The sequence below is a fragment of the Labrus mixtus genome, chromosome 14, assembly GCF_963584025.1.
Source record: "Labrus mixtus chromosome 14, fLabMix1.1, whole genome shotgun sequence".
In the NCBI taxonomy this organism is placed as follows: domain Eukaryota; kingdom Metazoa; phylum Chordata; class Actinopteri; order Labriformes; family Labridae; genus Labrus; species Labrus mixtus.
The window spans coordinates 5672300-5699475 of record NC_083625.1 but is presented as its reverse complement, the minus strand read 5'-3'; the positions used below and the strand labels follow the sequence as shown (position 1 = coordinate 5699475).

The 27176-nt window shown below is 39.3% G+C and overlaps 2 protein-coding genes across 3 annotated transcripts; one reads left to right on the top strand and one right to left on the bottom strand.

Moving 5' to 3' along the window:
* The first annotated feature begins 301 nt into the window (after positions 1-301).
* On the top strand, positions 302-11793 carry pgk1 (phosphoglycerate kinase 1). The gene is made up of 11 exons (XM_061056471.1): positions 302-459; positions 3446-3496; positions 3625-3780; positions 4056-4200; positions 6889-6992; positions 7099-7218; positions 8734-8848; positions 10455-10634; positions 10734-10911; positions 11197-11295; positions 11410-11793. The coding sequence occupies exons 1-11, from the start codon at positions 395-397 to the stop codon at positions 11448-11450; spliced, it is 1254 nt and encodes a 417-aa protein (XP_060912454.1). The 5' UTR covers positions 302-394; the 3' UTR covers positions 11451-11793.
* Positions 11794-12420: 627 nt separating this feature from the next.
* On the bottom strand, positions 12421-24942 carry si:dkey-183i3.6 (LAT2 domain-containing protein). Of its 2 annotated transcripts, XM_061056473.1 has the most exons (13): positions 24649-24675; positions 20704-20764; positions 20444-20548; positions 18002-18044; positions 16873-16916; positions 16710-16743; positions 15818-15852; positions 15674-15715; positions 15511-15541; positions 14005-14060; positions 13835-13888; positions 13670-13723; positions 12421-12999 (listed from the first exon to the last, which is right to left on the bottom strand). In XM_061056473.1, the coding sequence occupies exons 3-13, from the start codon at positions 20544-20546 to the stop codon at positions 12962-12964; spliced, it is 534 nt and encodes a 177-aa protein (XP_060912456.1). In that variant the 5' UTR covers positions 20547-20548; positions 20704-20764; positions 24649-24675; the 3' UTR covers positions 12421-12961. The 2 variants fall into 2 exon arrangements, with proteins under 2 accessions (XP_060912456.1, XP_060912455.1); XM_061056472.1 differs by lacking the exon at positions 20704-20764 and having other exon boundaries at positions 24649-24942.
* Between the last annotated feature and the right edge of the window lie 2234 nt (positions 24943-27176).

The following is a 27176-nucleotide window of genomic DNA, read 5'->3' as shown; positions in this document are numbered from 1 at the left end:
ACTGTAAGACTTTGCTGGAAATAAAGTTAGATTTATAATAAAATCTTCATTTACGTGTCACACTGAAATTCTAATGGCCAAAAAAAACATTGTCCAGATGAAGCTCAAAATAATTTTTAAAAAAACCCTAGAAAAGATGAAAAACTCAGAAGGCAATCATTGACTGAGAGTTGCAGAGGGTAAGACTCTTACGTCATAAGAACAGACAACAATACGAACCAATGAAATGCGGATCTGTGTTCTGCTCGGAGCCAATCAGCAGCCGGGGTGTGCTCTGTCCCGCCCCGCCGGTGTTCCTCCGCGCTGCACTAAGGTCACTGCTGTCATTCGGTAGCTATCTAGCCGAAGGAGCGAAGCGGAGGAGGTGCAGGAAAGACCAAACAAAACAAGCAACATGTCTCTGTCTAACAAACTCACACTGGACAAGGTGGACGTGAAGGGGAAGAGGGTCGTCATGAGGTGAGCCTTTGAAGCCTAACTGTATTATTTAACGTCATCGAGCGACCTGACACTTTGGAGAGGTTTTGTTCATCAAACATATCCCGAACTGCTCCGTGCTCAAGCAGCTTTAATCGCTGTATAAAAATACGATTCTCAGGGATGAATATGGCTCAGAAAAGACTATTTTGCAGAAGACAGGAAGTGAACTTGTTGGCTGTCACGTTTTCCAGTCATGTTACGTTTACGTGCCTGTGAGGAGATGCAGCATGGATGAAACCGGCTGCATCCGTCGGTCATCCTCCATTTAAATACAGAAACATTACTGCAATAATTAAATATATTATATTGTTACGTTGCTTCACACATTTGTCAATAACTGCGTTAATTATATAAGAAAATTCAGTAGTCATTTAGTATCCTCCCCCTTTTTTAAAATTAATTAATTAGTTACGTCATCTATTAATTATGCTTATAAAAGTGATTCAAACATTGAAAGTGTGCTCTCTCTCCGAGCCCTCAGTGACTCAAAACAAGGCTAACATGGTGTCAAATAAAGAACTAAAAAAATTAACTATTATGTGTTTAAACATGGAAAAAATGTGATAAATAAAATGCTTAAAAATGCTGGTAAAGCCATTTATCACATGTTTCCAGAGTCTGATTGAACATCTGCTCATTTAATTCAAGAGTCCAACATAGGGCTGGGCGATATGAACCAAAACTCATATCCTGATTAGCTGAATGGCGATACTCGATATATATCAATATGTATTTTATTAAGAGTGAAAACACATGGAAAAATAAACTACCTGTTTGTGAATTTAAAAAGCAATATTATAAAATAAAAATGTTCCTTAAATACAATAAAAAAGAGAGAGAGAGAGAGGAGGAGCAGGGTTAAGAGAGACAGACAGTCAGTCATCATCAGTGAGATGAAAAAAAGGTGACCTGGCACCTCGAGAATGTTATTTAAATGCAACATAAACTATATCGATATTAACGATATTGTCTTACCCTATATCTTGTTTGAAAATATATCGATATATCTTAAAAACTCGATATATTTCCCAGCCCTAGTTCAACCCCAAATGAAGAAATACACTGGTACATAGTCTTCACTATTGAACATTTTTTATGCAGATAATAATACTTCCAGATTAATTCATATTTAATTGAGCATTCTTTTAGATTCAGTTGCAATCATCATCTTTATTGCAGTATCAATTGGGAGAAGAGCCACAACAGTGAATCTTTGGTTATTCTTCCAAAGAGGAGTCATGTAATTTTGTATTTAGTGGTCATTGGACAGATTCTGCTGAGGTCTGATTTAGTGTCTTGCTCGAAGGCATTGCAGTCCACAGAGGTTTTAATCCCCTGAAGGACAATCTCTTTACCTGGAAGGACGTCCTGCCGCCTGGCTGTGCAGAACCTGAAGTCATGTCGGAGTAATAGAAAGTCCTTCAAATGCATCATGGGTATTTTATCATTATAGAATATATTCTTGCCATTTACTTGCCTCCAGATTGTGAAGGCTAAAGAGGATGGGAGTGCACTTGAAACTGACACCCTGTGTGGAAATGTCAGGGAGTCATACTGGTTTACTCAGCGTAGTGATGCAATGACAAGCAACATAGGACAAGGTTCACCGGCACCAGACCCCAGCTCACTGTACTCTGTGCTGAAAGGTCAACTTTGCTCCAAGTTGAGTTTGTCTTTTGTTTAGAGACTTACAACTAGATAATAATTGGCCTCATATCACACCCTGCCTGGGCCTGTCATAGCTTGCAGTCTGTCTTGTTTTATTTCCAGCTTCAGAGCTTGCAGAGGAGTGTCTTATGTGAGCTGCTGGTCCAGAATTTAAAAAGGAGAAAGGCAGGACATTGCTGTAGAGATCCGGCAGCGTGCTGCCTGAATTCTTTTCAGGCTGCCAAATCCTGCAGGAAGTGTTTTTCTGTGGAAGCATCATATACACTCATCCTTCTTGTTAGCATGTAGCTCACTGTATGGTGTCAGGGTTACAGATGTAAAGTCCTTTTTTAGAGACACAAAGCTTATTTTAATACATAGAGGCAGCTAAAGGTCAGTGTCACTGCCTGGATCCCAGATAAATGATGATAGAAGAAAAATATGCTGGTGGTGTGAAGCCTATTTCTTAGCTACCTATAGACAAAAATGGTTCTTAATAATAAACTTTGTTCCCTCTTTGATCATCACATTTAGCTCTGAATGATGCAGCAAAAATGTATTGTTCTCCACATGCAGACGAGAGAGCAGCAACAGGTGGAAAAATCACAAAAGCAAAAACCGACTGTAGTTACTGGATGACCGAGCATTTGTCTGTGTTCAGGAGCCGTTGAGCGGCTGTACTGCTGACTGCAGGGATCCAGATTAAGACAATGGACGGCTGTTATTATGGCAGACGATGAAGTGTGTGTGTGTGTGTGTGCATGCTGATCATGTGTGTCCGTGTATCAGGGTCTCAGTGGGAGAGGAGGGAGGTGGTTACATAACTGACTGAAGTACGAGGGATGCAGCGTGTTCTCAGGAGCTGAGAGCGTGCATCGCTGCATGTGCTACCAGCTCATTGGGCAGGGCAACACAGAGACACGATGCTGCCATTTTAATGCAAGCCTGAACATGTCAATGTACACTTTAGATTCTAATGATGCACAATGATCATACAGGGAGCACAATGCAACACAGTAAACCCAACATTGTTATTTTTTTTTATGTGTATTTAGTTTAAAAACGGACACTCTGAATGGATGCAGTTGCTCTTACGGTCCACAGATGCAGAAAGTAAAATGGCTTTTTCTTGCCTTAGATTTAAAAAAAATGCCGATGATGTTAGATTCTATGTCTGATCACAAGCTGAGGAATACCAAACATGTTTTAAATTTGAGGGAAATGTGGAAAATTACGAAGCCAAAATTACTTGAAATGCTTTAAAAATGTCACTACTGTTGTGTTTCTTTCTACTAATATCGCCTTTTTTCTCTTTCAGGGTTGACTTCAACGTTCCAATGAAGGACAAGCAGATCACAAACAACCAGAGGTACGACTCGTCCTATGTCTGTTCTGTTACTAATAATCAAAGTCTCGCAGCAAAAGGTGCTGAATTATTTTCATGAAACGACAGTTTACTAAAAAGTGAATTATTATAGAATGATTTTTCTTTTTCAGGGTCAAAGCAGCCGTTCCCAGCATCCAGCACTGCCTGGACAACGGGGCCAAATCAGTGGTCCTGATGAGCCACCTGGGCCGTCCTGACGGAAACGCCATGCCAGACAAATACTCCCTGGAGCCCGTCGCCGCTGAGCTCAAGAGCCTGCTGGGGAAGTGAGTGGATGGACTGAAACTTTTGATTTTGAGCATTCAGTATATATTTGTTTAAGCAGATAAATCAAGTAATGCACTCAGAAACAGTCAGAGTTTTGAATTATTGAAACTACATTTCGGAAAGCTCCTCTGTTAGGCAGAGTAACACAGAGCGTCAGGGTGAGCGTATCACTTTGTCTCTGTTGTGGTTTCATGTGATTACAAGAAGACAGAGCTTACTCTGTTAAGATTGTAATAAGATCAGTCGGTCAGAAATCCTCACTGTGACTCCGCAGGGACATCACCTTCCTGAAGGACTGCGTGGGCGGAGAGGTGGAAGCCGCCTGCGCTAACCCCGCCGCTGGGTCCGTCATCCTGCTGGAGAACCTCCGCTTCCACGTGGCCGAGGAGGGGAAGGGCAAGGACGCCTCCGGAAACAAGGTGAGACACGGCTAAAGATGTCTGGCCAGTGATATGTAGAAGTTATCCAAAGGGATGGGGATCATTCATTTGGATAATTATTGAAACCTTTTCAAGACTGATTCAAGATCCAAGTCTTTATCTATGCTGCTATAGATACTTTCTAACGAGCCATTTGACTGGACATACAGAAAAAACCCAACCACGGTGCAAACTGTATAAATACATGTAAGGCACTAACTTAGTCAAAAGATGATGCTCCAGTGTCGATTTAAAGTCCTTTGACTTTGTCCTGTCCTTAAAGTTACAGACGCTTCTTGTCGCTGAGTTTGAGTTAAAATTAAAAAGTGAGTAAAAAGTCCGGTTCTTACACATACGCACTGATTTGAAGATTTGCTTCAGGGCATCAGCAGTATAACTGTTAGATATAAAAGATGGAATTACGACCTCCTAACATGACCTCTAATAATATATTTTATGTTGTATATAAAACGAAAAAACAATGTGACGTGTAAAAACGTTCATGTTATCATTACAAGGTGTCACATCCTAAACAGCTACAGAGTCGACTTGTGATCATTTAGAAGCCTTTTCTAATATTTGAGTTGTTTCCATCATGAAAAAGTTAAAGGACAAACTTGAATGCACAGATTCTCCGTCTCCTCCAATAAGTAAGTATGCAGATCAAGTATGACCTTTTCGGTTTAAAGTGATGTTATTCTAAATGGATTTCATGGACTTAAATCTCTTAGTTTTATAACCATGGTACAGATAGTCCTCTAGCTGTCAGAGAGAGCAGAAGACCCCTCAGTATAGTTTCTCAAAGCTGGGTCACCTGGAAGAAAAACACAAAGTCACTGCAGCTGCAGCGTCCCTCTGAAAAAAGCTGAGTCACCGTCTGATGATGTCATGGTCAAGAGCTGCAGAGACCCATATTTTCAAACTACTGTATTGCATCATTTAATATCCTCTTATTTGATTTGGAGCATTTTTATACCAAATGATGTCTTATATATTTAACAGTTGTAGATCTTACCATTCACAAGTCTTATGGTTTAATCCTTTAAAGTACGGCCCCTGTCAATCACAGTGATTCACAAGTGTCAGAATCCTAATAGACTGTTTAAAATGTAAGGATTTGGTGTTTATTATTCAGGAAATGGTGAATGAGATTGGGAGAGTCGGCCTCAAATACTCCGTCATTTAAACAAAAGTGTAAAAATTAAATGCGTGTCTCTAACATTAAGATTTACTGAATGTTTGGGAGGTGACGCTTTGCATTTTAACTTTTTTTCAGAAGCTTCTGATGCTTAAAAATATGCTCTAAATGCATCCTTCAGACATTTGATCATTGATTTATTTAAGTCTGTATAACAAGTTTGTCAGTATAATTGAAATGAACAGACACCTGACCTCTGAGCAGAAACACAGGATGTCAGGCCGCTCTGTGAGCTGCTACACTGAGCTTGTTTCTTGGTCATTGAAAAGAAACTTAAACACTGAGAGGAGCGATCACACAGTAGTGCAGTGATACGTGTTTCTGATGCTGAATCCAGACAGGGAGCAAACATTATCTCTGCTTGTTTCTTTGGAGGGTCTCATGTGTAAAGTAAAAACTGAGTGAAGTGAATTAAAATAATATTAAAGTGGTCGCCTTGAAATGTTTGAATATCTGTCTGACGCGTAGCTTTTGGAAAACTGAAAGCATCTCTTCTGTTTCGTATCAAAGAAGAGACTTGACTGCTGACCAAAGGTGTCGTTCTTACTGATTTATTCTGGGATGCAGATGGTCTTACAAAAAGTACATTTTGTGAGTAAGGATTCATACTAGACGTGTGTCAGTGTGGATCCCAGAGGTTTGCTGTGGTTCAGCTGCTCTGACCCGCTGACATTTATCCTGAAGGTCAACGGGGTAGTCCCGCTTGGACCTGTTGCTTTTCCTGTCCTGAGAGGCCTGGTTGGTATGCAGAGTGTTAGTGTGTGTGTGTGTGTGTGTGTGTGTGTGTGTGTACACGGGGTGGGTTACTACTGTACTGCTGCACTGTACCAGTGAGGAAAGTTTAACTTTGGTTTATTTTACAAACACTTTGAAGTGATGGAGGCGGAAACAGAATAAGTCACTAGTTAGAGTCCAGGTTTTGTTCCATTTTGAAGTTTGTTCCAGCTCCATATGATGATGTTACTTCAAACTGATAAAGAAACACTTTTGTTGTCTTTTAAAATACATTTATTTCATGTTAAGTTTTTAGTCCTTTCTGACTTGTTACTAGTTCTGAACTGTCTATAATCTGACTCGTGGACAGAAAGGTTAAATGTCTGGAGCAGGACTGAAGCGTGCAGCACTCGTCTGACATTTGAACGACACTGAAGAGCTCTCTTGACCTTTTGCCGCCCTCCAGTCACACAGTCACGACTTTGACCTGTTAAAGTGCAGCATTAACCTGATCCACCATGACTCGTATATTCAACATCTTCAATAGAACGAACGCCTGATCCTAATCCAACACATGTATTGAAATAAAATGAAAATATATCTTTATATTCATAAATGCTGAACACCTGGAAAGCCTTTTTGGAACCATGCTGGTGCTGCTTACTAGTTGTGGTTAAAAAAAAAGGCAATGATGCCCTGTGAGGTGCGTTAAAGGAACTTTCTCCATCCTCCTCTCTCCTGCTCTTACTCTTTCCTGTCTGATTTGTGTCCCTCAGACCAAAGCCTCCCAGGCGGAGATCGACTCCTTCAGGGCGTCTCTGTCCAAACTCGGAGATGTTTATGTCAACGATGCTTTTGGCACGGCTCACAGAGCCCACAGGTGAGCCGGCTGTCTGGAAACGGTGATGAATAATGCGGGACAAGAGCAGTTATACTTTTTAAAAAAAGTTTTAGACTGAACTCTCCTTCTCCCCTTGTGTTGTCAGCTCCATGGTGGGAGTGAATCTGCCTCAGAAGGCGGCCGGTTTCCTGATGAAGAAGGAGCTGGACTACTTCGCCATGGCTCTGGAGAAACCTCAGAGGCCCTTCCTGGCCATCCTCGGAGGGTGAGAAAAGCTCATTATGACGATTCATGTGAAATTTAACTCAGAATGTTCAATTTGAGTCAAAAATCAATCAAGATAAATTTGAAATTGTGAGGTAGAAAAGGTCAATTCATGTAATAAATTAATCTCCCAGGATTTAACAATAATATTTCTTTCAAACCCTGTTGGTTAAAGCTAAAATACCTCCTTTTTTTTTTTTTTTTTATGAAATGTAAATGTTATTATGGTGACTTTAAAAAGGGTTTTCAGCTGATAAGACTTGTCCTTTCCCTCTGCTGCAGTGTTGGTATCATCACACTGCAGCTGCTTCTTAAAACACCCTGGTGGACGTCCAGGAATAGAGACAATAAGCTCCTTATGTAATCGCTGGTGTGACGGTGCGCTTCCTTTCTTTAAGAGGAACACTGAGCACTAAGTCCGGAGCCGGCTGGGAGAGATGAGAGGTCAAATACAGATTGCCTTTTTTTTTCGTTTATATCCAATACGTTCTTTATTTAAGGTTAATTTCCATTTTGCTTGCCGGGCAGGTTTTGTAGGTTAAAGTTACAGTTTGGTTGAAATTCAACATCTTCATAAATAATAACAGATCAGCTCAACTTCAAAACTACAAAAGCTAAAATAAACCTCAGATCTCACTCATATTTTTAACCAAATGTTGCAGTGGTATGGAAAAATGTGAAGTTGTTTGATTGTAAAGTATCATATCAAAAGTTTATAATTGTGTTGTCCTAGTTCAAAAAGTGAAAAAACTTCATCCACTGTTTATATCCAATAGGACTACAGTAATGACAGCAGGCTCAGATTGACATCTTTCTGTTTTACAGGAACTTCCCCACGTTCAGTTAGGATTCTGAATACTTAAAATATCTGTAATCAATCAGAAAAAGATCCCAGATAATAACCACACCTGTTATTTGTTGGTACACGTTGTTCCATTGTTTAAAAGATCGGGAACAGGGAGTGAAGCTGCGCTAACAAACACACGAGATGTCACTTGGCACATGTGAGATTTGGCCTCGAGTCAGAGTCCATCTAAGTGCATTGTGCAACTCTCGCCAGCCTCATCCAATCACGTCGTTGCAGCTCTCAGACAAAGGACATCGGTCATTAATGTTTAATGAAAAGACAGTGAACGCACCACGTTCATTTGACCGCAGTGAAACAAACGCATCATGTGTTTAGAGGTATAGGATATTTCTCATCAATCATTTGTAGATTTAATTTTTTTTGTAGGTTAAATTGGATTTATTACAATGTATAGATCTATTCAATAATCTGTTAGTTTGGGCACTAGTCTGAGATATATAGAATACTTAGATTAACTCTTTTTTTACTGCTCTTAAACAGCATGTAGGTGTTATAAAGTTCTTGTGTTGAGTTTTGTTAGAGCAGCCGAGCTCAGACATTTAATTGAAAGTATAAGTCAGTGCAGAACCGTCCGTTCAAATCCGTCTCAGCCGGTTTCCTATCTTTCCTGATGTGTTCCTCGTCTCTCTCTCTCTCTCTCTGTTTCAGAGCGAAGGTGAAGGATAAGATCCAGCTGATCAACAACATGTTGGATCAAGTCAATGAGATGATCATCGGCGGCGGCATGGCCTTCACCTTCCTCAAAGTCCTCAACAACATGGAGGTGAGGAAGACGATGCAGAGAACACGAGGGTCACTGAGAGAACATTCAAATCAGAAAGAATCTGTGAAAGACGCACAATCAATCACTTCATACTGTTATACAGTTATGTAAAAGATCTGTTTATTCACTCAACCTTTATTTAATCCAGAGAAATCATTGAGAGCTCATTCACAAAGATGTCCAGAGGAGGAGTACATTCAAAACGAATAGTTACAGGATGCAGCTTTTTAAGATATTTTTGGGTCATTTTTCCGTTATTAGATAGGACAGCTGAAGAGAGACGGGAAATGTCGGGAGGAGAGAGTGGGGGATGACATGCAGCAAAGGGACGAGGTCGTATCGAGCCCACGGCCACTGCAGCAAGGTCTGCGGCCTCTGTACACGGGGGGGTGTGTGACATAACCGCTAGGCTACCGGCGCCTCCACAGGATGCAACATTTCTGATTTTTTTTTTTTTCACTCGCTGCGCTCTTTTAGCAACAGTTAATTCAACAGCTGGAGAAAATTTTGAGCAAAGTTAAACCGTAAACAACTAAAAACAAAGCTGAAAGAAAGTGAATGTCTGACTCACATTCATCAGGTAAAAACATTTATTATAGCAGCTTTCATCTAAAGTCCTTTTACATCCAAATAGCCCATTTTAAAAACAGGTGATGCTCTCTGTTGAACCTTTTTTTTTTTTTTCCACTGAGAGGGTGAGAAAGTCTTTTGAATGCAGCGTAAAAACTTATGAGGTGTTTCATAAGTTCTGTTTCGTCACCACTCAGCCAATCAAGCTGCTCGACTCGCTGTTGAACGTTAGTGGTGTTCAAACAGACTTATTGTGAAACTGCTCTGTTCCTAAGTCTCACAGCAGAGACCATAAAGTCACGTTTCATTACCCGAGTCTGACCTCCGAGGAACAAAAAGATTAGAAAAGACAAACTCTTTTGTGGTGGAATATTGTGCCTGTTGTGTTCAGATTTTTAGCCCAGTAAACTAAATTCCATCAGCCTTCATTTTACTGGTCTGGAGGCAGGAATCTCAAACTCTGCTAACCTTCAATCACAAACAAATAAAACAAAGCTATCTGCATGGCTACAGGGGGAGTGTGGAAATGTGGCCTTTTGTTCTTATTACAATGTGCTGACCCCTCGAACAAAAGCTGGTCCTTTCAAATCCGAGTTCAAATGTAGGTTATGGCAGTGATCGTGTTATTCAGTCTACATTCAACAGCCCTGATTATCGAACACAAACACAGCCTTTTTTTGTTCCTTTCAATTCTACCAATAAAATCTGTCTCCCTCTAAAGGAGGTTCGGGCCTTTCACATGGCGAAATCAAATGACATAAAAGTCAACGAGGAAATTAAAATGTGCACAAGAAAAGTTTAAATCTCAGAAGAATTCTTAACACTGTGTTGCTTAAAGAATTTATCATTCAGCAGGGACATTTTCTTAACATCAAATGGAATCAGAATTGAAATCTTATTGTTGAAGTCTGTCTGCACCTGAAGTGTTTCCAGCTTCATGAAAAGTACTCTCAGTCTCAGTGAATATTTTCTCTCCAAATACAGTTGTTTTTTTTTTTTAAATTAATTTTGTACTTCCCTCTCGCTCTCTTGTCAGATCGGTAATTCCCTGTACGACGAGGAGGGAGCCGGCATCGTAAAGGACCTGATGGCCAAAGCCGAGAAGAACGGCGTCAAGATCACGCTGCCCGTCGACTTCATCACTGCAGACAAGTTTGACGAGAACGCCACCACAGGCGTTGCAAAGGTCGCTGATGGCATCCCCGCCGGCTGGATGGTGAGAAAGCAGATCTGTCCTGCACCATGAGGAGAGATTAAAGGTTGTGCTGTTCATTTCTTATAATTCTTCTGCTTTGGTGATGATTTTTCCCTGCAGGGTTTGGACTGTGGACCAGAGAGCTCAAAGGCGTACGCCGAGGCGGTGGGCAGGGCCAAGCAGATCGTGTGGAACGGGCCTGTGGGTGTGTTTGAGTGGGAAAACTTTGCCAAAGGGACGAAGAGCCTGATGGACAAAGTGGTCGAGGTGACCGCAAAAGGCTGCATCACAATCATCGGTGAGAAAACTTTTAATATTTTTAATGTTTGTTTTAGACCTTTAATCTACCAAACAGCCCAAAAAACATTAAGTAGAAAAAAAATGTAAAAGCACTGCAGCATTTAATGAACCCAATCCAAGCTATGACACATCTTCTTTCATTGTAATGTCTTTGAAGATTATATAACATTACTCAAATTTTTTTGAAGCTATCACATTAAAAATCTAACCGGAGCTGCTCTGCTGTTTTTAGAGGTTTAATAAACCCCTAAGCCGTTTATTTTAATGACGTATTTTTGTCCAGGTGGGGGCGACACTGCCACCTGCTGTGCCAAGTGGGACACAGAAGACAAGGTCAGCCATGTGAGCACAGGAGGCGGAGCCAGCCTGGAGCTGCTGGAGGGTGAGTGACGACAAACAAAGACAGCTGAAATTACCTTTATTATTATTATTCCACAATTTCTGCGCTGAAGCTTGATAGTGATGCTGACGGTGAGTTTGTTCTCTGTGTCCTCAGGTAAAGTCCTGCCAGGTGTGGACGCACTGAGCAGTGCCTAAACTTCCCATCAGACCACTGCAGCGTGTGTGTGTGTGTGTGTGTGTGTGTGTGGACGTATGTGTGAGGAAGAGTGTGTGTGTATGAGAGGTGGGTAGCTCCTCAGCCAGATTCCTGTTTACTCCTGAAAACCGACTTTATTAGCAAAAATGCCTCCACTTTACCAATCATTTAATCTGGTGTTAAGTTTTTATTCTTTAAGTTCTGACCCTGGAGGAGATCATGTCTTTACCCTCCGATGTGTCAACGCTCACTGACTGTAACACAGAGAGCCGTCTGCCTTACAGAAACTCCTCAAGTCAAGCTGCAAGTCGTTGAATGACCTTTTTTTTAAAGGTGAAAAATTCAGATGGAAAAAGATGAAATGGAAGCTATTTTTTTGCCCAGATGTTGTCCTGCTGAGTGGACGCTGAAACACAGCAGATACAGTGATACTTCCACCTAAATCTGGGTTTGAGTCCAGACTGAATCTGAGTTCTTGGGTTCAAACTGAGTCTGATTTAGGGTTACAACTTTGTCTGAGTCCGGGTTTGATTTGAGTCCAAATCAGGGATCCTTGATGCTGAACATGAGGTTCAATCAGAGTCTGAATCTGGATTTGATCAGAGTTGGAACCTGGGTTTGAACTGGGTTCAATCTGAGTCAAGATCAGGGCTCCTTCTGATCCAGAATCTGGGGTTATAGTGAGTCTGAATCTTGGTTCTATCTGGACCTGTCTTTGGGATCAAACATAATCTGAGTCTGGGTTGTGATCAGATTTTATATCTGGGTTTATCTGGGTTGTCTGCGGTGTAGTTCAGCTCCAGCCGTTCCCCCTGAAGAACGTAAACACTTTAAGTGTTTATTTTGCTGCTTCACTTTTGCTTAGTCACCCTCGGAGTGTTACAGCCCCATCCTGAGTGTGTGCACACACATACAGTATATATATAGTAACGGTTCATGTGAGTGTGTGTGATCTGGCTCTATCCTCTGTCCTCTTTGGTTGTTTGTCTCTGAGTGGCTTCAGTCTGAAACGTCGATCTGTTCACGTTAATAAAACTGTCTCTGTGTAAAAACCTTTCTCTTACTTTTTTCCTTATTGTTATGTAAAAATATGAGAAACACAAAGTTACACTTAAGAGAAGCTACTTCATTTACATCTTCTATTTAACCATGCAGACAAAAAAAATCAAACTGGTTCAGCCATAAAGAAGAGTCTTATGTCAATTAACATCTGGATACTCAAAGCTCACATTATGTAAGGTCAACTTTGTTTATTTAGACCCTAAATACACAAAACAAACATCAGAAAATACTCCAAACGCTCCCTTTGTCCATTAATTACAGGTTGCATAGACTTATTCTCACCACTAGATGGCAGTCAACGTTTCCATCACAGTCGAGGTTCATGAGCATTTTATTCACAACGTCCAACTTTCCACCTTGCAGCATCATGACACCGAGCAGAATTAAAACAGAAACTTTGTCAGTCTAACACAGAAACTACAGTTAGGGTCGATGTCTTCCGGTCTTGTCAGGTGCAGTCGCCATTTTCATTCACATAATCCGGCTCTGACGACAAAAGACGACAAATGAAGGGTTAAAATTTGTCTCATATAAATGTTCAGACATAACATCATTTAAAGTACTAAAGAATTGCATGCAAACTCCTGCACAATGTCTAACATGCAAAAATCAATTAATTGGCAACGTTTCTCATTGTGACACTTTGCCAGTTAGTTCAATAAGACAGTGTGTGTTACTTTCCTATGCAGCGGTTTCATGAAATAGATGTGCAACATATTTATTTACACTTTTGCATCAAAGCCCTAATAGTCTTTTTTAAATTTTTTTAAGATATATTTTTGGGATTTTTGCCTTTAATGGAGAGATGAGACAGAAATCAGGAAGAGAGAGTGGGGAATGACATGCGGGAAAGGAGCCACAGGCTGGATTCAAACCTGGGCCGTCCGCTTGGAGGACCATGGCCTCCATGCATGGGGCACGCGCACTAACCACTGCCCCACCTGCTCCCCCCTACTAGTCAGTTTTAACACAAATCCTTCCTCTGACAGGGCAAATGGCCAATCACAGTTTAGGATTTTTAGGGTGGCCAATCAGATTTCAAGGGGGGCCCATAACACTCCTGGTCACCCCTCTGGACACGCCCCTGTTGACATTATTAAGAAACACAGAATCAACCTTTCTGTGAATTAAATAATCAAATAAGTGGATCACTAACCTTCTTCTTCTTCTTGCCCCTTGAGGAATTCAGAGTTCTCGTAGTCGTCGTCGTCTGTTTGATGACACAAGAGTTTGACGCTATCTCTATCACATTTCTCACAACATCACTTAAGTTGTAAAAAAAAATCTCACATGATGAATATTAAATGAGGATTGAACTTACCATCATTTATCGACGGTGGGACGTTTGCGTACACATCTGGAGACAGATTTGTACCTAAGACAACGAAAGTCGAAGAACAAATTGATGAGCATAATTTCAATTCACAAAGAGTCTGCAGTTCACCCATTGACATGATGTGGAATATTAATTCAGAGGAAGATATTTCTCACCAGTTATCCGGTTTTCAGACCGTTCGTTTTCATATATTATGATCGGGAGAGGAGCTCTACAAAACAAATGCGCATTTGACATTGTTTAACCTTTGTTCTGTTTGATGTTAAATAATGTTAATATTTTCATTCATAACTTATAGAACCTCCTCAATTCTTAAAGGCCTGAGTTTGAGATAGTTTTTTTTAAATGATACACAGGGATCTGGTTCTCATTGTACTACTGTGGAGTTACAAAACAGTCGTATAAAACTAATCAGCTTTGGCAAGTTAGTTTTATAAAGCTAACTCGTAGTCTACTTTCAGCTAGGTTGGTGCAAAGGTTACTGATAGTTTAAAACTACTGCAGCTGTATGTTGCAGCCAACATGTCAAATAGCAGTTTGCAGACTTACAGTGACTTACGAGTGTCACACATATTGCAAAATACACTTCGCCATGTTTCTCTAACTCTAACATGTGTCTCTAGTCTGTCTACAAACCCCCCAATGATGAGAAAATCCTTTCCGTCTGTATCTTGCTCCACTTTTCAGAAAATGTGTGCTCAAACAGGTCGTTTGGAGATTTTCCCTTCATGACATCACAAAGGGCAGTAGCCCCTCCCCCAGGTGGGTGACACTCCCACAGCTAGGTGTTTGTTCTGCCCTCTGAGTCTGCCTTCTCACCGCAAACAATAGGACATGGAGTGAGAAAGCCCAAACCACTCAAGTCCTTCCAGAGAGGGGGCGTGGTCAGACACAGCTCATTTACATATTTAAAGGTACAGACACAGAAACAGCCTGTTCTGAGCAGGGCTGAAATAGAGGGGTTTATAGTCATGATCAAATACAGGATCAGAGTGGATTCAAGAAGCTTCACACACATGTTTTGGGGAGCTCTGAGACTTGATTGAACTGGTTGAAGAAGAGGAGAATATGTCACCTTTAAGACTAGAACCAGTGACTTTTCAGTTCCCGACCCAAGTCCCTACAGACTAAGCTACTGCCGCCCCGTCTTGTTTTGTGCAAATTCACACATTTTGTAAAACTATATTAAGGGCCCAGATTGTTCATCCCATTGCAGCTTATGAAAACACACTGAACTAAAGAAGCAAAAGCATATTAGACAAACATATATTGGCCTTGTAACGATTTAGCACGACGTCATATTACCACAGCCTACACATAAAAACACATGACTTATTCTGTCCATCTGGTGAAAACAGTCTGTTTATTATGTTAGTAATGAGACTATTTTAAAAAGCGGCTAAAATTTAATTTAATTTATACTTTATTGATCCCGCGAGGGGAAATTCGTTTTTTACACTCTGTCTAGTTAACATGCTACACAAGCATAGGCTGAAATACACACACATGCACAAACAGGATCCTATGGACATGCACTAATGGAGAGGTCTCAGAGTGAGGGGGCTGCCCACAGTGGGCGCTCCTGAGCTGGTGGGGGGTGGGGGGGGGGTTAGGTGCCTTGCTCAAGGGCACCTCGGCAGTGCTCAACACTAAATACTTACACATATGTATGTTCAGCGCTTCCTGTGTGAGCTGGAGGAACACAGTATGAACCAGTTTAAATCAGTCACAGCAATGACACAGGAAATACTGATAAATATTAACACTCGTATAATTATACATTTTAACACATTGGATTTATTGTGTACTTGTATTTAAACTTACCTTCTGTGATGTTTCCATAGTTTGACTGTTCATCAATCTCTTCTGTAACAGGAGGATTCATCTTTTGTTAAGTCATTAAGTTTATGTCGTCTGCTGTAACTGTTAAAATCATGTTGAGTAACCTTAAATATAACACAAACTTACCTGTTGTAATCTCCTCAAACTGGTTACGAGTTTCCCTGAAAAAAAAAAAACATGCATGAATAGAGTTATTTAAATACTTAACACTTAAACTCAGTATCGTTCTGTATCTCATGTGTGTAATTTTATTCCTGGCATCTAAGCCAAAACTGTTTCTGACTTCTGGTTTTACCTCTTCAAAAAAAGAAATCAAAATCTAACTCAAACCTGATTTCTTACCAAAGCAATAACCAAGATGTGTTACCTAAACCAGCAAGCCTTTTTTTTAAGTCCAACTACAGGTAGCAAATGTGTATTTTCTTACTTAACAGCAGGAGAAGAATGTAAAATTACACCTATGATAAATGGGCTTGAGCTTTTCTAGTCTTGTGACTACTCAAAGTGCTTTTACACTGCAGGTCACACCTACACATTCACACACTGATGGCAGAGTTTTCTACGTAAAGAGATCATCAGAAGTAACCAATCACATTCATACAATGCAACCTGGTGTTCATGTGATTCCTGAAGCAATATGTGTGTGTAGCTTAACAAATCATAAATCAGTAACCCTCATTCACAGTGGGGCTGATGAAACAATCAAATAACGACATAACCACACAATCAAAATATGTAAAAATAAAATAAGCGCTCTTTGATAACAACAGTGAAAGACATCTTTTTAATACTGTTGTTCAATTTGCATGATTTAATATTTACATATTTGTTGTTTTCAGAGCAAAAAGAGCAAAAATAAATTGGAACAAGGAGTAAAGGTCAGTCCGTTTTTACAAAACCTTTTTAAAATAAGTAATACATCAGCCAATAACCAGCCATGTGTTCGAGGGGTTCTGTAACTGAAAGAGAACTTGAAGACATAGATAATAATTGCAGTAATGATGTGATGTGTACGTACTCAGTGGGTGTAGTTATCTGATTGGTTCTGGTGACTGAAAGAAAAAGCAACAAAAATAGTGTCAAAGTTAGTGAAACATAAAATAAGATCAGCATGTGGACCAAACGACGAAGAAAGTCTTTTAGTTGGTTGAGATTACCAGCGGTCGTTTATTCTACTTTACCTGTTTTTGATTGTGTCACAGCGAACCTGCTCCCCCCACGCTGGCTGTGTCAGGAACATGTCAGTATTATTAAAGAGGAAGTGAAGTTGTTTCTGTGGTTTTAATGTCAAAGTTAACATTTCATATAAGACAACATTTGAACAATAAGAAAGCGAACAACACTTTTTTTTTTTTAAACACAACATTTCACAAACATGCATTATTATCATGTTTGACTGCCAAAAGGGATAGAGAGAGAGAGCACTTTTTAAAAAAATAAGCCACAGTTTGGTACCTTTGCATTGCCAATGCACTCGTGAATTATTTTCTTTAAAGTTATTTTTTCAGTCTTTTTGTCGAGAGACAGTAAATGTTAAAAGGGCGCAGAGTGGGCGATGACTTTCAACAAAGGGCAGAGGTCAGATTTGAACCCACAGCCGCTGCGATGAAAACCACATCCTCTGTACATGGGGCATTCGACATACCGTAACCGAACTCCCCATTTGTGAAATTTAGACCGTGTGAAGCAGTTTGCCGGAATCTTTGGTAATCAAAAACAAGAAATTAAGCCAATATTGTAGGACATGTATTTTTGCTGCCATGGTATTGAAACAGGTGTCTATATCGTTAGATTTTTGAATAAAAACATGGAGCAGCTGAGACTCAGTGCAGTTGGTTGTCTCTTAACCAGGAGGTCCGGGTTCGATCCCCAGCTCCTGCGTCCGATGTGTCACTGGGCAAGACCAAGTTGCTCCCGTTGCTTCATCAGCAGTGTGTGAATGTGTATGAATCGTTTTTTTAAATACTGATGGACACCTTACATAGAAACCTCTGCTGTCGTGTGAGAATGTGTAGGTGTGACCTGCGGTGTCAAAACACTTTGAGTGGTCAGGAGACTAGAAAAGCGTTATATAAGCTCAAGTCCAATTAGCATTTATCTTGGAGGTAGCCAATAAGGATCCAAAAAGGAACATAAATGTAAAAATTCACAAACAGGTAAAACTTCAGGGATTTTTCTAATCTCTTATCGAAACTAATGGATCATTTCTTCTTATCTTCCTCTTGAAACTAAGTCAGGTCGACCTCGTCTGTTTGATTATCTCTCCTGTTTTTGTGTTTACTAGAGAGAACAATGATATCTAGTACTCACAACATCTGTGGGTTGTAGATTTGATGCTCCTCATGAATGGATCCTGCAGAAAGCAGAGGAACATGAGTTTGTTAGTAACATTTAACTCTTTGAACAAAGCTGCTCCTCGTCAGTTTTGACTTCTTAACAAGTTTAGAGAAGCTAACACTAGAAACCAAAACACATTTTCAGCTTTCCAGTTTAATGTGACACATCTGCTTTCTTCACAGCTTCTTGTCACAGGATGAGGTGTCAGTATGACTCAGAGTGTCATGTCACCTACAATGTGTGTGTTGTTCTTCTTCTTAACCATGAACTGTTTTGGCGGTTAAGCTGCGCCCCGTGTGCAGAGACTAGAGTCCTCTGTGATGAAGCCCAATTACAATTAAAATGCTGTCTCAACCTAACGTTACTAACAGGCAAAGCTGTGGAGCCGAGGCGGGCCTTAAGGTCCTGACACACCGAGCAGACGGCAAAGAACAGGAGGCGACGAAGGCCAATAAGTTGCGCTTGAACACACCGCAAAGACTACAGCCGACGGCCAACCACCACGTACGTAGAGGAAACAACTCTTCATGTCAGTAGGCAGCGGTAGCCCGTTGTCATGATACGAGAAGACCATTTTCACACCGCTGTCGTGCAACATTCCTATTATAGCTATGGCCTACTAGAATAATGTCTGATAAAAAGATGAAAATGGCGCTGGCGTTGTCAGCCCTTGGTCTTTAAGTGGAAGAAGAAAAGAAGAGGCGGAGGAGACGAATAAGGAGAAACCGCACTAAATGGGTGAAAGCATGGATACTACAGAGCAGGCTCGAGGGGCTTTCCTGAACCTGTGACGAGAGCTGGAGAGAAATGAAACCTCTGAACAGCCAATCAGAGAGATTCCTCTCACTGATTTCTGACACAGATTCAACATGTCGAATCGGCAGAAAAAAGGCAGACGACGACCTCCTTGGTGTTTCAGGGCCTTTAAGCCTCCACGCTAACAGCTCCACACTCCTGATTGCAGTGATATCAGCCACGCCCCCTAAATATTCATAACTCTTATCCTTTATGAAATAGATGAGTTAAAAAGGAAAACAAACTTGTGTACAGTGTGTACCGATGAAGAAATTAACTATTCAGGCCACAGTTGTTTTATATAGCAGGCTGTAAGTGTGTTAATGACTGCTGTAAAATATTTTAATACAGGTTGTGTGACTTCTGGGGCTTTTGCACCCAGCCTCAAGTGGACACTCGTGGAACTGCAGTTTTATTGAACTTCCAGACTGGCTTCATTTTTCAACACCGCAGGTTGCCGACTGGTTTTGGTTTAGTTGTAAAAATTCTATAACAATAGAAACATGTAGTCCTGATGTAGCCACTTCAAGCACATGACTCAAAAGTCAGCTGAAGAGAATTAAACATTAAAAACTTGTAAAACTCCTCAAATTAATAAAAGAAATAACAACAATCATCAGAGCTGTATCTCTAGAGTATTTCCAAAATAAATATTAAAAAGCCCTTTCTTTAGATCCTAAAGCGTTTTATTTTTTTATGTTTACTTCTTCTGCATACATTTATTGTCAGTAAACTGGAAAATAAGCACCGCCTGTTCCACCAAATAAATAATCTCCTTATATTTACGACATTTATGGAAACTCTTAAAAAACTTAACAATGATGACATGTGGATTAACCTGAAGTGTTTCTAAAAACTCTTCCACTCAAACTATCGCAAGATCCTATTTGGGCAACATTTTTTTTGAGCTTTCAAAACAGCCACACAAAATTACAGCCAGTGTTGTAAGTGTTTGGAGGTGAGAAAGAGAGCAGAGTTTAGACTCTTGGTCAACTCACTTTATGTGTACAACAAAGGGAAACACAATGAATGCATGATCCCCATTTCTACGATTCAATTCTCAGCACAACGACGATTATTTTGTGACCAACTTTTTATCTGACTCTGACGAGGATTGCAGGTGTACATCATCCAGAAAGTAACAATACATACAGTTATATCATTTTAACTGTAACAGTTAAGTATTGACAGGCAAATAAACACAAATTTTAACCCTTCACCTTCTCCTTTCCCGTCAGTCTTTCTCTTAATTGTACATTAAAAGAGGCCAAGCAGGATTTGTCTTGATCGTGCATTTCAAAGTAAGTCAGAAAAAAATAAATTTCTTTAATTTGCAATCCAACAAAATTCTCATTAAAAAATAAACATTTTATAGATTTTCATGGTTCTGTTTAGGCAGGTCAGGTAGCGAGGTTTCAGTCCGATGTTACACATAATGCACATGTACTTCACTGCAGGAGAAGGCGTTAGTCGCTGATGTTGATATTTCAAAGTCTACTGCTGTTTTCCTGTCTTTAAAAGCTGACCCTGACCCTGAAGGCATCACATATAACAGCATTGGACCCCCTTGACCCAAACATTTTTTTTCTGTCCTTTTTTTGCTGATTAAAATGAACTTACTTGATTTCTTTTTGCATCGCAGACAGAAAATGGAGAGCAGACTCAGAGACAGCACAGACGCGACAGTCAGGACTGCAGCCGGCACACTGAAGTTTCCTACCATTCCTTAAAAAGACACACAAAAGACACAGATAACCAACTACAATTAGACCTCCAAGTGGACTTATAAGACTGTTTTACAGATTAAAACATCCACCCTAAGATCAAATGTTAAAAATGAATTTAAACATAATTAAGAGAGGCAGCTTTAAGTATCTCACCGTGAGGTTTACTGGTCAGCTGTGATCACTTATTCAGTCTGTCATGCTGTTTTCCTGTTCACTGAAAGACAATGTGACGCAGAGGATGTGGTTGGCCAAAGAAAACTGAAGTGTAGTGCAGCCTGTAAAGGAAACTGAACACCCAGGTACTCGGCTGTTAAAGAAGCTGTAAGTACCACACACGTGGGCTAAACTATTTCAGACGAGGAGCTCTGAAATGGATCTTTTAAAAGGGGAAGGGCTTTAATAAAGAGTCAAATGTTGCTCTCAGTTTAATTGAAATTGAATAAAGACCAAATCTTGACATTTTCTTTGACTTTGGAGCTTTAAAGTTTCTGAAGTGACCCCACTGTTGACCCTCACCCACCTCCATTAATTATTTTTCTCCTCAAGCAGCTGATTGCATTTTTTGGATGAGGCAAACAGAAAACTGTGTCATGGATGGACTTTATCGCTTTATATTGTATGATTAAAGTCTACATTGTTTTACGGGTTTATGACAATGATTAAAGTTGGGTTTTTTTTAATCCACAGATTAATTTTAATCACTTTAGATCCAAATATAATAAAACCCTCTACAGGCCCGGTCACACCAAGTGTTTGAAATGGTGGATGTTGTGCAGTGAAATATCTTGTATTCAATTTAGGAGCTTTTAGTTGGCGGGCAGATTCAAACTTGGAGACGTGTTGTAATTAGTCTGACTTTGATGAACATGAATGTGTGGGAATTTGTTTCTGTTTAAGGATAACAATCAGTCTCGTCTGTGTTAGCTGTAAGGAGATGGAGAACCAGAGAATCAGAGAAGGAGGTGGCTGCTCTGTTAGAAAAACTGCACCGTTGAGTTATTTTAAAAACCATAGTAGTAGACTTATTAAATCCTTATTAAATTCAGGGATTGAAAGTCAAATTGGTTGCAATACAAGGGACACCAGCTGACATCTTGCCGTGGGTTATAAATCAAACAGCCAAGCAAGACCGTCAGTAAGACGCTCATTTGGATAAAAACTACAAATCTGTGTGACAACTGACCGAGAATATGAACGATAAAGACGTCTGCATGTGAATGAACCGATTTTAATCTCAAACTTCTTGAAATATTAAATGAAGTAATGCACTGAAAGAGTGATGAATATAGTTAATAATCATTTACAGGTAAGAGGATTGCCTTTTACTTTATCTTATTTGAGGTAAGGTCATTTGGGTTTTTAACTCAGATGTTGTGTTTGTTATTTTGTCTCTCTCTGAAGTTTGAATCATTTTGTGTTTAGTGAAATATAAATGATTTTTTGTGAGCTGCACATTCGTTTGGTTGTGGCTCATCATTGGGAGAGAGGAAAGAGAGGGTCACTTTCATGCTACGTCTAGTTGTCCCCGGCTGCATGTTGTACGTCCATCTCTCAAAAGCAGACATTTGGACAGTGTAATCGAAATAAGCTTAAATGTAAAAGCTTTGTTCTGATATATGTGGTCACAGTATCCACGATATCTGCTGTAGGTTTTAAATACTAAGGATGTGTGGTAACAGATATTTCTTGTTCTCAGCCACAGATTCTGCTTTTTTCACATTGGATGTTGTCAGAGTTGTTTTGAAACTTGGTGTGGGTTTAGTGGAATGTCTTGTGTCAGGATTTTACTGGAAAGTAAATGTAGCCTCGGTCGTTCTTCTCTCGTCAGACTGAATCACATTTTCCTCTGTGATTTCTCTCGCTCCATTCACGTGACTTTAAGTTCCTGCTGCAGAGAAACGTGGCTTCATTGAAAAGGATGACGCTCCTTAAGAGAAGGGTGTCAAAGATATCCTAAAGGGTTATCTGTACTTAAACAAGTGTCATTATAAGAGACGGGAAACAAGAAGTTGGAAATTTAAGATTCAGACTTGAATGGATTTCAACTAAATTGCATTTGACACTTTATGTATTTTTTAAAATTGCAAAAACTGATTTAATAATTACAAATTGTGCTTATATTGCTTATAATGAAACACATTTATTCAATAGTCAAACAAACTACAGGCTTCAAAATGTACACAAAGTTTGAAATGCATCTTAAAAACCCAGTTTTTAAACAATCTGAAGACTTTGTTCTTCTTGAAAGTATTTAATGCAGGACTGTAGTTTTATATTATACATTATGTTAAATTAGATCGACTTCACAAGAGTTTATTTCAGTGGTTCTCAACTGGTAGGTCGGGATAGAAAGTGGGTCGCTGAGCCGCTTTCAGTGGGCCGCAAAGTGTGAATGGAAAAACAGGGTGTCAAAATGTCTGTGAAGTCCTTTTTTTAAAGATTTTATTTTTGGGCTTTTTGTGACTTTATTCGAGAAATAGGACGGTGGATAGAGTCAGAAATCAGGGAGAGCGAGTGGGGAATGACATGCTGGAAAAGGAGCCATGGTAAGATTCAAACCTGGGCCGCCCGCTTGGTGGACTATGGCGTTCGTACACAGGCGCGCACACTAACCACTAGACCACTAGACCTCTAGACCTCTAGGCTACTGGTGCCTGGTGCTTTTTTAATGTTTAAAAATAACAGAAATCTGGGTCTCTATTTTATATAAAGGTGTGGGTGGTGGGTCCTGAAGTTGAGAACCACTCATTTAAAATCTTATTGGTGTGACTAACATCTGTGATATAATATTACATTGAAAATGAGCAGCCGTACACACTGAGCCACTTCAGCATCTTTAATACCTATGTTACTTGTTTTTAAAATCTGTGATTGTTAAATGTATTTTCTTTTATTCTTCCTTTCCTGTTCAAGCTCCTTTTCTCCACTTCAAACATGTGATTGAACCCGCTGAAGGACCAAAACACTGATAAATGTTTGACTCTCTAATCCTAAAGTGTCGTATAATATGCCTCTCATAAAAGACTTCTTAAACAAATCCTTAAAGCGTCACCTTTTACAAACGCTTCAGTGTTACTTTTCTTAAGTTTGTACGTTGTACTCAAGTTATTTACATGGCTGACATATAAAATATACTTTTATATGTCATGTTGGTTTTAGAACAAGTAGTGTTTGTTTTTAAATCTGTAAGCAGAATTTAGAAAATGTCTTGATTTTAGAGACAAATCTGAATCCAACTTCAGCACAAGATCTTTGTGGAGGTCTGAGCTCTCCAGCTGGAGTTGAAAATGGATTTCATAGTTTTAAAGTGTAATGTACCCTTCCCTCCAAAACTCAGATGTATCCTTGCTTTTTCTCTACTTCTCCCCGCACACAAAGTACTTTGGTGATACCCTCAATATATCATTTTTTCATGAAAACAGTTGATTAACATGTCGTTTAATTTGACATATTTCCATTTCTTATTCCACACATTCAGTAGCACTTTTTATTTCACAGTTTTGAAGCCTAAAATAGGAACTAAACCTAAAAAAGCAAAAGTCCTGCATTTGTGATGACACCCAAATAAAAAGACAACAGATCCCGAGCTTTATTACCAAAGACTGAATGTCTCTTTTTAAAATGTAATATCATTGGGCTCAATAACACTAACCCATAAGCGAAGGTGTGTCTAAAGAGAAAATGTTAAAGTGGTAATACACAACAGTTCCTGTATAGCAATTGATCATTTTTGATTGGTGCTGGCCTCATGCATCATAACGACAACCATAGCTGTAGAAATATGAGTAACTTACATCATGTTCCTCTGAAAGATTGCAAAGCAGAAGTACGAGTGACTTACCGCTTCTTATTTTGGGGTTTCATGTTGAAACAGACCAACTATTCTTTTGATTAAAAAAAAATAACATGCATAAAAAGTTTGAGCTTTACTGTAGACATTTATTTTAAAGCTTAAAGTCATAACTTTAATAACGCTCTCTGGACACAGTCCCTCAAACGTATGCCTTGTCAGATAATAAGCTCATTCCCTTAAAGATAATTTGAGGCTTCCACTCACAAACAGAAGATTCTTTAATGTGATAAATGTCTGAGTTTTACCTTCAGTGGTCCGACTGTCCTCATTGCGCTCCAGTTTCAGACAGAGCAGCAGAAAGATCTGTGCTTCCTCTTTCAACAGCCCACCACATCCGTTCACTGAAGGCACAGAAGACCTTCCAGAGGCACACATCTGCAGCCTCTATGCGGTTGGAAACGGACACAAAAACATCCCCCCGATCTACTGCTAGTGCTGCGTGGTCATTGGACCTACTTTAATTTGTTATCAAGCTGTTTTCAGCTGTGTGCCAATATTCTGCCCTACACAGACAAAACTGTTTTTGTGACACCTATCCTTGAAGGAATAAAAAGTCATTCTTATCAATGTCAATACAAGCTAAATAAACCTAAATATAAAAAATGTATGTGAATTAAATAAAGTCACACATTACTGGGTTTATGTGCAAGGAGTCGAGTTAAATTTCCATTTAAACTGGAAGAAGTTAACATGAATTGTTTACTTCATGACTAATGCAACAAACAAAAGGTTAGGGTGGCAAAGAAAAACTAAGCAGACTGGATTGTATTGTTTACTGGATTAATCATTACATTCTTGTTTCCTTTGACACAAATTGATGATGACAGTTGATACTTGATATAACAATGTCGGAGATGTTCTCAGAGAGATATTTCTTAATCTTTTGGGTCAAACTTTAAAAATTCCGGGAGAGTTAATGTTATGTTTTGAGTTTAGCGATGATGAAGGACTAGAAATTAATTTTATTTTTTCAATAAGTGTGTCTGTCTGTAGGCCTATCTAGGCTATTGTTGGTTATCACTAAGGCTATTTTTAAGTGCTCTTTTTTTGTTTGGCCATAGCCTAGAAACACCAAAGAACATAGTTGTTTTTATTACAGCCTGTCAGCTAATCATCAACTATTTATCTTTGTCAACAGTGACGTTAAGTTTCACCACACAGGTCCAACAGATTTTATTCCCTGCAACCAGCAGTGTCGGGCAGGTTAAACCGTGTACATGGAGTATATCCACATATTTTCAGTTTCAATAGGGTATACCCACTTCTACATCCCCTCTGATTCATACCATTGATTGATTAACAACATTCAGCAGTATGCTGCAATTTCTTTTTTCCTAGGGCGATGACCTTTCCAGGGGCGTGTCCAGGGGTGTAATGGGCCCCTCTAAAAATCTGATTGGCCACCACAGATGCCACCCCAAAAATCCTGAACTGTGGTTGGCTATTTTTCTTGTCAGAAGGGGGAATTACTGTTAAAGGCTTAATATGTGATTTTTCACACTTAAATATAATAGAAATCAAGTACATCCTCTGAAAATAACTCTGTGAGTCATGACTGTCTACAATGGGTGTAACACCCGAGTCCCACTGTCTGTGATGTTTTCCGAGTTTTCCGAGTCCTATCTTCAGTTTGTTTACATCGCCAGGACGGCGGCTGACTCCTCCCCTCACGTATAAAAGTTGTTTAATTGAGGGACTAGAGAAAAGAAGAATAACATACTGTACTCACTGCTTAACTGTGTTTCTAGGTCACGCTCATTTCAGGTAAATTTACATGCAGTGTGAAGATACGAGCATAATAAAGATTGCTAGCATTAGCATGCTAACACAACAATGCAGCGTGAGTTGTTTTGGTTTCATGCTGGTGCTCAAGGGCGACATCTGCTGGATCAAAAAAATCACATATAAAGCCTTTAAAAACAGCGATTAGGTCTTTTTGTCCTGGAAAGGCTGCTAGTGTTTTCTTTACATTACAATGTCTAACTAACTGACAATGTGTTGGGACCAAAACATTACAAGTTGACTGTGCAGGATTTTGCATGCAAATTATTAAATACTTTAATTTCTGAATTTAACATAAATCTTCTTTTGGTGTCATTAAAACATTAAGCTAATGTTGCCATTAGCTTGTGTTATAAAGTAGATTTGCTTGGTGAAGTTAGAAAGGGTAGATTTGGTGTTTCTATGTGTGTGGTTTTGTGTATGGAGGACTAAAAGTGCCAAAATGAAATATATAATTAATTAAATCATTAAATGTGTAATCAATTATTTAATATTGGAAATAAATCAACAAATATATAAATAAATATATAATTATTTAATTAATTAAATGCATGTGTTATTAAATAATTAAATAATTATTTAAATGTGTCATTAATTATTTAAAATTGGTAATATATAAATAAATAAATAGATAATTTATGAAATACATAAATAATTAAATAAATGTTTAAATAATTTTTTTAAATGTTCATTCATTCTATGTAAAAACACATCTATTTATTTAATTATTTCATGTTTCCTGCTCTATTTGTATCTGTGTCACAGTTGGGCCGCCACAGTCAAAGAAAAAGTTTAGACACGCCCCTTTCCTACTCTGTCTCTAATTGGCTAGTACACACAGTAGCCTACACTAATTGAATCAGAAAGAGTGGGCTAAATGTCACTTCTTTTTTTTTTAACAAAGGCTTTTATCCTCTGCTGGACGGGCCACTAAAAAAAAAACATAAAAATGTGTAAAAATGTTTATACCGACTTCTTCTTCAGGCACCAC

Bases quoted from the DNA above. Each gene is read 5' to 3' on its own strand.
- pgk1 (XM_061056471.1), top strand. From the start codon at position 395: ATGTCTCTGTCTAACAAACTCACACTGGACAAGGTGGACGTGAAGGGG. The intron at 3,497-3,624 runs GTACGACTCGTC...TTTCTTTTTCAG, and splicing joins CAGATCACAAACAACCAGAG to GGTCAAAGCAGCCGTTCCCA. The intron at 11,296-11,409 runs GTGAGTGACGAC...CTGTGTCCTCAG, and splicing joins CAGCCTGGAGCTGCTGGAGG to GTAAAGTCCTGCCAGGTGTG.
- si:dkey-183i3.6 (XM_061056472.1), bottom strand. From the start codon at position 24,778: ATGTGTGCCTCTGGAAGGTCTTCTGTGCCTTCAGTGAACGGATGTGGT. The intron at 20,549-24,648 runs GTAAAACTCAGA...TGTCTTTTTAAG, and splicing joins GGACAGTCGGACCACTGAAG to GAATGGTAGGAAACTTCAGT. The intron at 15,853-16,709 runs GTACGTACACAT...TTTTTTTTTCAG, and splicing joins CAGATAACTACACCCACTGA to GGAAACTCGTAACCAGTTTG.